The sequence below is a fragment of the Zingiber officinale genome, chromosome 1A (assembly GCF_018446385.1).
Source record: "Zingiber officinale cultivar Zhangliang chromosome 1A, Zo_v1.1, whole genome shotgun sequence".
NCBI lineage: Eukaryota > Viridiplantae > Streptophyta > Magnoliopsida > Zingiberales > Zingiberaceae > Zingiber > Zingiber officinale.
Window position 1 is genome coordinate 139,869,271 of NC_055987.1, and position 11,888 is coordinate 139,881,158.

Consider the following 11,888-nt stretch of genomic DNA (forward strand, 5'->3'; position numbering starts at 1 on the left):
AGGATTTCGTCCAACGACCTCGACCCGCCAAGACTTTGCCCAGTCCACCGGACCAGGACTTCAATACCTAAACACAACTAGGACTTCCCACCTTCCTAACCTCAACTAGGATTTTCCTTTGCCTAAGATCACTTAGGACTTTTCTGCACACTTAGTTCAACTTGTTAGACAATAAGAAACCTTAACTTTGAACCATTTGCCATAATGAAAACTTAGATTCGGTCATTTGGTACTTCTTGCACCAACACATTCCTCTAAGACTTTTCATTACCTAGGATTACCTCTCCCTAAGGTTTTCTACTGTCTAGCTTCACTCACTGGAACTTTCACCAACTAGCTTCACTCAATAGGACTTTCATCATCTTGCTTCACTCACCAGGACTTCAATCACCTAGCTTCACTCAGTAAGACTTTCTCTTACCTAATATCCAGTTAGAACTAGTCACTCAGTAGACTTCTCACCTATCTAGCATTTGATTAGGGCTTACCATTGCTAGTCATTTAGTTCTGACTAGACTTCTCTCTTCCTTATTTTTCATGTAGGTACAATATATGAAAGAAAAGATGCAGGAGACTTGATTTCTGGACTTGGAAGCACTTCTTGAGCTTATGAGTAATACTCTTCCTTATTTTTTACAGAAAGCAATAAAATAGTTTATGCTTTCACTTTTTTTTCTTTTCCATTTTTACCTTCACATTTTTTTTGACTGAATATTCTTATTATTATGTTACTAACATGTTTTGTTTTGCTACACATCTAACTCATTTTAACAAATTAATGACAACTTGTGTAGAATCTCATTTTATCTTTTTTTTTTGAAAAAAAAATAAAAAATCTTTTCTATAACTACCATATTCTTATGTCAATGGGATGTAAATTACTGAAGTACTCAAAATACAGATGGAGGTGTAAAAACGGCTTCAAGAATAATTAGAGGTAAGTTTTATATACACTATGAAAAGATATATGATATTTTGTTGTTTTTGTTTTTTATAAATTTCTAAACGATTCAGGAAATGAGATGAAAATAGATTTATATGGATGATTACAGTGAACAACAATTTCATGATATATGGCACTGCATCTGAACCTCAGGGTGTTATTGGGAAGTACTTTGATGATTACAATGAGGATGATACGAGTAACCATGCCAAGGATGAAGAACTAGTAAGAAAACTTTGGGATTTAAGCGAGAAGATGTTCAAAGCCAATGAATAAAGAATATTCAAGGCAAGAGAATAAGTAGCATCTACTAAGATTCCTTTAAGTTCATGCAATAAGATGTAGTCAAGAGGAATAGTTTTGTGTGTCTCTTAATAAAAATTTCTTGGTATGCGAGTAATTGTATTTGTTATAGAAGTGCAAGGATGATAATTTGTATACTTATCTTAGTTGTTTATTTAATAATATATTGTTGATTGAAATAGATTTGGTTTTCATTTATCTTTGGTATTAAAATATAATAGTTTAAAACCATTATAGAATTATTGTTTATCGTGCTCAAAGATAATAGTTTTTAAACGTTGCGAAACTATTATCTTTGGTATTAAAAGACACTAGTTTAAAATCATTGAGAAATTGTTGTCTTTGGTACTAAAAGATAAAGGTTTAAAATCATTGTCGCTGAGCTCACTTTTAATAATAATGTCAATTACAATAATTTTTAAATGGTAAAAACAACGGATTTGATATGTTATCTTTTAGCCTTTTTGTTGTAGTATGCTTGCAGGCACCCTGTTCTACGTGGAGGCTCCTTGGGATGATTGGAGTTGCTTTGAAACAGAGAGTTATCGTAATTAGATAATGTATGAAGCCTTTGGATAAGATAAAGATCACTTGAGGTGCCCTAGACCAATGGAGGCACCTTGAATATCTTATATAAGCAGTGTTCAACCAGCAACAGAAGATTTAATAATTCTACGCTCAAACGATCTTCGTGGTGCTCCAAAATTCGAATGCGATATTATAACACTACTCCGACACCGACGCTCTACTTCAGATCTTATTTTCGTGTCGATATATACATTCATCTTTTTCGTATGTATTTTATATGGACTGTAAATTTGTTATCGCTCCTAATCTTTTGTAAACGACAAATTGTTGGTGATTGCCCAATCGATACAGTTCAAAGGATCATGGGCCTTCGAGTAGTAGTTCACTGAGCTGCGAACCAAATAAAACCAAACAATCCAAAAACATCCTCGTCCTATTATCGCTGAAAGAACCTGAAGATCAAAACTCAAATTAGTGGCAAGGAGTGATCTTTCGTAGGTTCGAGGATGACGGCTCCGTAGTCTCAATCCGACGGGGAAAATGAGATAGCGGTTAGGTCACCACACCCCTCTCCTATAGGGATCACACCCATATAAGTATAATGAGCCCAAACCAGTTAGATACATGCCAATGGTAATGAGCTAATGAATTCTAAGCATATGGTTCACATCAATAACATAAACCTGAATCAAGCCACAAATTAGATTACTTTAATGGGTTTATCTTAAATGGCAAAATCCGTGTATGAACGATTACTATGTTAGTCCACTTAATAGAGATTAAATATAACAGAACTGGGATTCAGTTTTTCTTGAGTTCAAGTTTGCAACCGTTGAGGTATAAAAATTGGCTGATCAGATGGGACACAAAACATATTCTAACGGTCCTAATAAATGGTACCTGTGGTTGTTGACAAAGTTATCCGATCATAGTTGACTCGTGTATTCGGGCTCAGTTGACTCTTGGCCCATTGGACAACTACAAGTTGAGGACTATCTGATAAAAGCAGACAACAGTCAATCTTCATGGATCTAATGTTCATGGTATTATACTCAATAGTCGTTGGGCACGGTGAGATGATCAAAAAATAGAACTGACTTTTATACAATGCGGATTTAAATTTTTCCCATGGTATATCATATGTCTGTGATGTGCAAATCATTTGTGATATTAGATCGTCCGTTAAGATTCATTTGTGTCTGATTCATTTGTGTCTTTTAAATTTATCCTGATAGATAATAAATTTTTATGAAATCGGGCCAGTCATTTTAAGTAATAATCAATTTGAAATGCTGGATATTTTAATTATAAAAGTAATAATATTCTACTCAATAAGAATTTATTTATGTTTATTTAATATATACCATATCAATTAAATGAATAAACTTAAATGACTTATCAAATTAAATGATCAAAGTTGAATATATTCAATGAGTTAATATTCATAAATAAATATTCTAAATTATTTATGAATAGATCTGTAAATTATATTCGTAAATAAAATATTTTATTAATATGAGAAATAAGTAGACAAGCTCTCAAAATCAAGTTCACTGAGCAACTAACTAAGTTTCAAAAAATAAAAATTTTAAATAATTAAATGAGGATGAATTAAGAGTTTGATAACATTTAACTGAAGCAAGATCATATCAAATTTAAACCAAATTCAAGTTTATAAAAAAAAGCTCGAACAACTATATTTTTAACGACTTGATTTATTTTAGGATCGGATTAAATTAGTTAATTAACTTATTAAAAAGTTTGAATAGCATAAAACTTAGCTCAACTTCAACTGGTTTACAGCTGAAAAAATCTAGCACATTGGAACTAAATTAACTTGAGATGAATTAATCTTTGAAGTTGATCACTTCCGTCTTCCCATCGTATTGGGCATTGATTATATTCTCATGTGGATCCACCATCCGCGACATTGAAGGCCGAATCCCAGTATAGTGGGCCACTGGGTCCAACTGGTACAGTTTATTATTTATCTCTAGTTATTGTGAAGTACGGATAAATCTTCAGTGGAGTGGAGTGGAGTGGGAAGGGAAGATACGAGAAAAAGAAAGAAATGGCAGATGAAAAATACATGCGATAGATTGGCCACCAATTTTAAAATATCATGATGTATTTAAAAAACAAACTTAAAACGTTGTGACAGGGTTTCAATATCGTACGGGCATTGTGAAAAACTAATCAATTTTTTATAAAAATGAATACTGAACTTCTTCTGATGTTATTATTTTATATTATATCAAATAGTATGTTAAAAATATAGAATTGGCTAAAACAATTAGACTGAAGCTTTTATCAGATGACCTATATATATATCGGAACTCCTGCAATGCATCTAATCAGTATTAATTAAGAAGCACAAGGCATGATAAAAGTTCTAAAAGATCCAAGATAACACACTAGTATTTAAGTGACTTACCACATGTAGTAATTAAATGAGCAATCACCCACTAAATCAGTTCTCATGCATGGTCTTTTTGATATCTGCCCTAATTAAGGCAGTGGTGTGAGCTTGTCATTCCATGCAGGAACTCCTTCGTTCCAGTAGCTCGTGTCGCTGCTGCTCGTGTTGTTGATGTTAACTATAGTAGAGGAAGGAAGCATGGCGTAATTGGAACATTCCGAGAACCATGCCGTCGAATTTTGAACATTACCGGATCCACTGCCACCACAAGCTTCCTCTGCCGGCGTCGGCTCCGTCTGAGAATATATGATTAGCTCGCGTTGGTCGTCCTCGCGATCAGCTCCTTCCCCTCCCAAGAGCACGGCCAGCTTCTGCTTCTGAAGCTTCCAATGCAGGTCTTCGTTTGTGGACCTCAGTAGCCCGATGGAAGAGACGTTAGTGGCGTCGTCATTAACGGTAGAGCCGCATGCTCCGGCCGCATTAATGTTCAGCGGGTAATCGAACGCCATGGCGGCAGGTGAGAAGAGTACTGGCTCAGAAGCAGCCGGTCGATGATCATCGAACCTGGGGATGACCGGCGGCAGACCAATCTCATGGCGCCGGGACTCCGCCGGAGATCTGAACTTCTTGCTCTTGCGGCATCCGCCGCCGACCGGCACGTTGCGGAGGGCGCCGCCCTCGGTCCAGTACCTCCGGCAGGTCTTGCAGAAGTGCCTGGGTTGGGAGAGGCTGTAGTTGTTGTAGTAGCAGAATTTGGTGTTGGGGGACTCGCACCGGGGGCACTTGAGGCCCTGCTTCGCCCGACGGAGCGCAGTGGCAGAGCTCCTGTGGCCGTCCGACCAGCACTGCAGGTCACGATCAGCCATGACACCGTGGGCTAGCTGCTAGGGATGGCCGTCTTAGTCACCTCCGGCGCCGGACTTTAAACTCGATCGATATATCTTCGACAAGATTAACTCAATGGCTGATCCGATCGACCACATTACTCTCCCTCCATCTTTCACAAATAAAGCCGCTACAGAACTTTAATTTCCGCTGCCGGAACCTCAGTCGTCAGGCCTAATGGAAACCTAGTCTCGCTGGGAACTGCCATGCCCTGTATATTTCCTTCCACGCAGGCACTCAGTGCAGTGGTCAAAAAGGAGCCAGAGCACCGGCACGAAACGAGCAGGCAATAACAGTTTAACCCCAATAAAATAGTACGTACGTGTCAGGGTTGATAAAGATAGTGCAGCGTACTCTGACAACTTGCTGCCCAAACTGCACCACCTCAGTCTGGCTAGCTGCTTCCCTGTCCTCGGACTCCAGAGCCCTTTGTCTCCACTCTCTGCTCGAACGTTGCTTGCTAGCTCGGGAGATCTTCAAAATTTCAATCGCTGTGTAATTAAGGTGGAGGCATGGCAGCAGATCATGGAGGAGCTAGCTAGGGACGACTGCCGTGTCTCTCATAAAAGCATGCACGATCCACGGAAGGGCTGCCCCTGACTTTGGCCTTGGTCAAATTGGACGATGTGTTTTTGGGGGGATTGAGGTGCGATCCCATTTCCCCTTGGCAGACGGGCAGCGACGAGGAGGCGAAGAGGCTGTTTGCAGAAATGCCAGTGTACCTCATTCCGCCCACAGTACCCATCGGCATCTTATTGTCATCCATAATGGCAAGAAGGCGCAGTGGCTGTGTGGGATGTGTGTGCTCCAGTGAAGGCCTGATGCTCCTCTGACGAGCGTCGTAAGTCTTCGCAGCTGCAAAGACATTAAGGAAGTGGGAGACAGATATAAGGCGAGATTTAATTTATTGATAGTTGTCGCCGTTAATTCACTTGAAGGTTTTGCATTATACTATGGCAGTTTAATCAAGAATCGGAATCTGCAGGTGTCTGAGATTGCAGGTCATTGTAACACTAACTAAAATTTATGAACCAAATTAATTATACACTTACAGATCAATTTTTTTTAAAAAAATACAAGGAGATCAGATTTATATAAGAGATCAAAAAGTACAATGAAATCTTGAGAGCTGTTCCTGCAATTTTACAAGGAAAAAGCTCAATTGAACAGTCCAATTCTAATGCTTGTCTTCAGATGATTTACGTACAAAAAACTTAAATTCTATCACCTATTTTGTATAAGTAATCTTTGGTAGCTTTCTAGAACTTACTAATCTCTCTATATTATTTTTACATTATCCCTGTCCCTGTCTGTAACTAAATAAAAGCCTGAATTCAACTTTCTCAAGGTTTAGGTATTGTATTAATATGCATGTGAGGTAAGTAGCATGGAGAACAGGTGGCACATAATAAAGAAATGGTAAGTTCTATTTGTTTTATATATAAATTACTGAGAGATGGAAAGGATTCTTAACTTTCCAAATTTCTAACTATTAAAATTATTACTGTGATTATTTAATTTTGCAATCTGAGCAACCATGTTAATGTCATTGCCGGGGCATGGTTAAATGGTAAATGTTTAGGTAAGGATGGTAATAATGTGGATGTCAAAATTCAACAGAGGGTATGCCCCACCCAAACGTCACTTACCATTTAAACTTCTCCATTTTACCTCCCTTCACACATAGCCCTCCCAAATGGTAGTCGACGGACACGAGCATATTCATCTTTTTATTATAATTAAATAATTATTTGCCGTTCATTTTGGTATTTATCTGAATGACGCTCCTATTTTATAAAACGTAATGAAAGCCCTTAGCGAGTAACGTCGCCCTCCGTCCAATTCCGAATGGCCACGCCGTGGGTGAAGTTACTGATCTGCAAGGCCAACGCCGTCGATGATGTCGTCGCGCAACCACCGGCGCCGTCGTCCTCTTACTCTGCCTCCGGAAAGAAGCGCCTGCCGGCGTTCCTGCCGCCATTTCTCTCCTGCGCGGACTCCGACGACGCTGACGTCCCCGGCGGGCCCGATTTGCTTAAACCTAAATCTGAACACGATGCTTCTGATTCCCTTGATTCACCGGCGTTGCTCGAGCTCCCCCGCGGCCACCCCTCCCGCCGCGTCGTCGAAGTCATCTTCGCTTCCAACTGGGCACCCGGCGACGGGGGCTTCCCCGGGGAGGTCGAGACGGTATTTCGCGTCCGCAACACGCCCAGGAGCGTCGCCCGCTTCGAGGCCCACCGCGCCGCGGTACGATCCCGGGCCGCCAGGCCCGACGACGCTCGCTGCGCCGCCGACGGGAACGAGATGATGCGCTTCTACTGCCGCCGCCCCTCGACATCCTTGCGCGATGCCGGAGTGGGGGGCATCCGGACCTTCGCGAGGAGCGGCGAGGCCCACGAGGCCAGCGGAAGCGGGCGGCGGGCGATGCTGGTGTGCCGAGTGATCGCCGGCCGGGTCAGGGCCGAGTCGGAGCCCGAGAGGGCAGGCGAGTCGGTGAGTTTAGGGAAGGGGGAGCTCCTGGTGTTTGATCCCCATGCCATCCTGCCTTGCTTCTTGATCATCTATAAGATTTAAATTTTTCATTCATAAACAATTTCAATTTATTCATTTTCCTCTAAGCTCTGTTCATGATTGACAGAACTCAAACTTATTGCAGTATCTCCAAATCCCGATCGATGAATGCAAAGTGCAAGATAATACAGCAATCTTTAGCAAGTCCATCGTCTCGTTTTGCCTTATTCAATCCACAACAAAGACGAACCTTTTAATCCCACAGCATCTTACATTGCATCTGTGGAAATTCAGAAAGGAAATCCAATGGACGTCTAACAAAAAGAATTAATATTAATTGTCAAAATTCATCGTACATATGGTGTGTTGCCAATTCTAAAGAAAATATTCCTCATTGCATATATCTGAAATCCCAAAAATTGTCATCGTATCGAAATGGGTTCAGATATAGCAATCCTTTTACCGAGCAAAGAGCAGGTAAACAAAGATAAATTTATCTGAAAAGAATTGTCGATTTGCTTGTCTTGATAATTGCTTGATGCAAAACCAGGATGTCTTTTCACCTGTGCTTCAACGAAGCATGGCCTGTGTCCCCTAAATGCGCAAATAATTTATTCCTAACATCAAATAATAATAAACTCTGTTAGAAAGTGCTCAAGCATACAAGGAAAAATATATATCCACGAGGATTAGGCGTGAGGAATGGATTAGAAGAGCAATAAGTTACCTTGTTGCAAAGGTTTCCCCGCATGTCTCACACTCATTAGAAGGTGCTTTTGAGTTTGCCTGTTTCAAATTGTACAAAATGTTCATAAAAAAAGTCAAGCTGACATAACATGAATAATTGAAGAGAATCCAGCAACTTGCAAAAAGGATTATAATATCGTTGTACCCCATTGCTGCACCCATATTCCATACAGAAATGGGTATATGCAATCAAGAACAAGATGTTATGCTACTAGGTTAAAAGTTTAGTAACTGATTAAAGTAACTTGAATGCTGTCAATTTTGTGTATTAGCATTATTCATTACAGAAAAAGTGCCAAGAATTTTTTTCCCTATGACAAGCAAATAGTTTATGGATTAGACATTTTTTACCATAAATCAGGGACAATTTGCAGGCGGGATCCTCTCTACCCTGGTCCACTCCTAGACCAGGGCAGTGATAGGCGGGATTCAATGGTCACCACATGTTTAGTAGGTGGGGGCCATTGAATCCACCTATCACTGCATTGGACCAGGGACCTGGTTCACTAAATGCGGACATGAGGATCTCATTTCCAAAATTAGTTAGTTGGCACTATGTGCATAATGAACTTCATATTAGTATGCATTTAGCTAATTTTTGTATTATCGTGTGTCCTCTCCCATAATGTCCTTTGGCGTTGATGAGTAGTAACAAACATGCGATACAGGCTAGTTTGACTAATTTTAAACCATCAAAGTCCCCCTTGAATTCGTAGTGAACCCAATTTAAACTCACATGAAGTCAACCTATGTTTTCTCCGGTAGCAACTTCACATACTGAAGTATAATTTAAACAGTTTGCCCAGTACAAACTATCATGGAGCAAGTAATTCCATCATAGAACTACATTAACCATATGCAAGAAAAATGATGATTCAGAATATTATCCATACACTGCTATAATTCAAACTACACCATAAGCAGAATTGTATGCTGATGTAATCATCAGTATTCATGGTGTTCCTCAATATTATCTCCAACTGTGATCCTAGATTTGCTTCTAGATTCTTGGATTCTATGCATTTTAGAAGACTTAAGCACCAAGTTGAGGTTCAACATTGCCTTCCATTGTCCATCAAATAAATAGTAGTTCAAGCTTGTACCTTAAACCTAGGTGGTAGTCGGGATGGCCATATGCACTTAGTTGGTAGTTGGGGCGGACATCTGCACTTAGCACTTAGGTGAGTATGCATATAATAATAGCTGTCACTCTGATATTTTGATGACTGCTTTTGAAGCCTTGTATGGAAGTATAGCCTATATATTGAGATAAGGTTGGTAGGCAGACTATTTTCACAAAAGATTGATGGTTAATGTTGATAAAAGAGTATCCAGATTTTTATAGGCTTATGCTCACTTTACTTCGGAAGAGGATGGATAATAAAGGAATAGATCATACATCTATTCCAGGTAAAAAGAGATGAAAAATAAATGACACTGAGTTATAGAATTTGTTAATTATAGAATTAACAAGAAAGATAATAGCAAATAAAGTTAATTCGCAAGGGGCACAGTAAATAGTAATAGCATTAGATGAAAAAAGATATGATTACCTTTTGCTTCTTTCCTCTCAATAAGTTGTTAGAATCAGCAGGTGAAATCTTCTTTCCAACACCTTTGCCATCAGCCTGTTGTTTTTTGGATTTCTGATTCTTTGCAGTAGAAATATTTTTTTTACTAACTGCTGATTTAACCTTGAATGATTGAGAAGCAGACTCAACATTCAAAAATGGACTTGATTCTTGGTTCTGAACTTCTGTTTCTTCCCTACTAATTTCATCTCTTTCTTTAACTTCAGGATCCTCTTCACTATTTTCTTTCCCCGATGTGTGATTCTTGCGGCCTCTTTTTTGGCTACCGAACTCCATGCTACTTTGTTCAACATTGTTAGGATTGTTATTCAACAACGAATCATAATGGTTAAAGTTGTCATTTTTCCTACGGCCAGTGACCATTGCTTCCAAAATGCTAGCTTCATCATCCGTCTCCTCAGCATGCTCCTCCTCATTGTCATTCTCCTGCAATGCTGCATCCTCTTGATGACCTCCATCCTCATCATCCTCTGACAATTCTAATGCGTCAGCAAATTTTTCAGAAACCTCCTCAAAATCATCACTTTCTTCTGATTCTTGAGGAACATAGTCAAAGCTCACGTGAGCTCCATCATCAAGCTTTTCTTCTACAAACTCTTCATCCTCCTCAAATGTCATCCTCAGTTCTGCAACTTTATCCTTGTGCTTCTTCGACTGCTCATGATTTTTCCACTGCTTGTCTGATTTAAATTTCTTATTACACACTACACAATAGAACTCCTGGCCACCTTTTTCCTTTTTGTCATTCTCATCTTCAAAACCATCAAACTCATACTCCTCCTCATTAATTTTTGCCCATTCAGGCTCTTGGTACAGCTTTGTCCTCTCCATCTTCTTCCTTTCCTCCTCCTTCTTCTTTGCCTTCTCTTCTGCACGTCGCTTTTCTTCCTCCAAATTCTTCTTTACCACCATATCAACTACCCTTTTATCCCTCTTCTTTGAAAATGCTGCCAACCCACGCACAGTATCAATGTATTCCCTCCTTGCCTTCTTCCTCAATTTTTTGTTCTCCTCCTCCATAGCACGTCTGGATCTTCGATTAGGACCCAGTGAAGAATCGTACTCATCCACCCATCCAAAGTCCATCACAGTAGAAAAGCCAAGCCAATAATTATAAAAAGCTGAAACCTGTGAATACGGGCTATCAAGATTACCGATGAGAGGGGAAGGAGCAACGGCGTCGGCGCCCAAATCCATCTGCTTTGCAAACCAGATCTCTTGTTCGTAGACCTTGGCAAAGAGGTCGCCATAGACCTTGTAGAAGCCCTTGCCGGAGTCGGAATAACCGGAGAATACGGAGCTCGAGAAGAAGGTGAAGAGATCGAGGTCAAAGAAAGCGGACGGCTTGTGACCCTTGGAGGATGAGGAGTCGGAGAAGAGGATCTGGGAACGGTGGGAATCGTACCAAGCGCGCTCCTTCGTGTCGGAGAGGACCTCGTAGGCGTGGAGAAGCTGCTGGAAGGCGGCTGTAGCTGAGGCCGCATCAGCAGCTCCGGTGGCAGCAACCTTGTCAGGGTGGAGCTGGAGAGCGAGGCGCCTATACGCGGAGCGGATCTCCTCCTGGGAACAGTCGCGGTGAACACCAAGAACCTCGTAGAGGCACCGCTTCTGAGGCTCCGTCGCCATGGATTACAACAGCTTCGCCGCTAGGTTTCGGTCGATGACGGAACCCAAGGGTTTTCCTTCGAAGGGCAAACGACGGGAAAAATTACACAGCGGCCCTGTTTTCTAAAATATTTTTAAGTTCTCAATATTAAATTTGGAAAATCTACTTCTAACCCCTCTTTTAAAAGAAATCCTTTTTTGTCTATTGCTATATCAGGATTGTTTGAAGATAACTAAAAAATGCTACCTTTGGCCATTTATATATGGAAACAATCAAACAAATTCTCGTGAGAGAAAATTTGTACAGACTAAATTATTAATCGGTTTGTAAGGTAGATCAATTCACTGATAA

At 40.2% G+C, this 11,888-nt stretch overlaps 3 protein-coding genes across 3 annotated transcripts; 1 reads left to right on the forward strand and 2 right to left on the reverse strand.

Moving 5' to 3' along the window:
• Nucleotides 1-4,282: 4,282 nt before the first annotated feature.
• Nucleotides 4,283-5,059, reverse strand: LOC122003950 (dof zinc finger protein DOF5.7-like). The gene has a single exon (XM_042558913.1). It carries the CDS (start codon nt 5,057-5,059, stop codon nt 4,283-4,285), a length of 777 nt encoding a protein of 258 aa, XP_042414847.1.
• A 1,867-nt stretch (nt 5,060-6,926) lies between these two features.
• Nucleotides 6,927-7,655, forward strand: LOC122003962. Its single transcript, XM_042558922.1, has one exon. The coding sequence runs from the start codon at nt 6,927-6,929 to the stop codon at nt 7,653-7,655; it is 729 nt and encodes a 242-aa protein (XP_042414856.1).
• Nucleotides 7,656-7,905: 250 nt separating this feature from the next.
• LOC122035771 (DNAJ protein JJJ1 homolog) lies at nt 7,906-11,637 on the reverse strand. Its single transcript, XM_042594879.1, has 3 exons — nt 9,893-11,637; nt 8,320-8,378; nt 7,906-8,209 (listed from the first exon to the last, which is right to left on the reverse strand). Exons 1-3 carry the CDS (start codon nt 11,555-11,557, stop codon nt 8,152-8,154), a joined length of 1,782 nt encoding a protein of 593 aa, XP_042450813.1. The 5' UTR covers nt 11,558-11,637; the 3' UTR covers nt 7,906-8,151.
• Between the last annotated feature and the right edge of the window lie 251 nt (nt 11,638-11,888).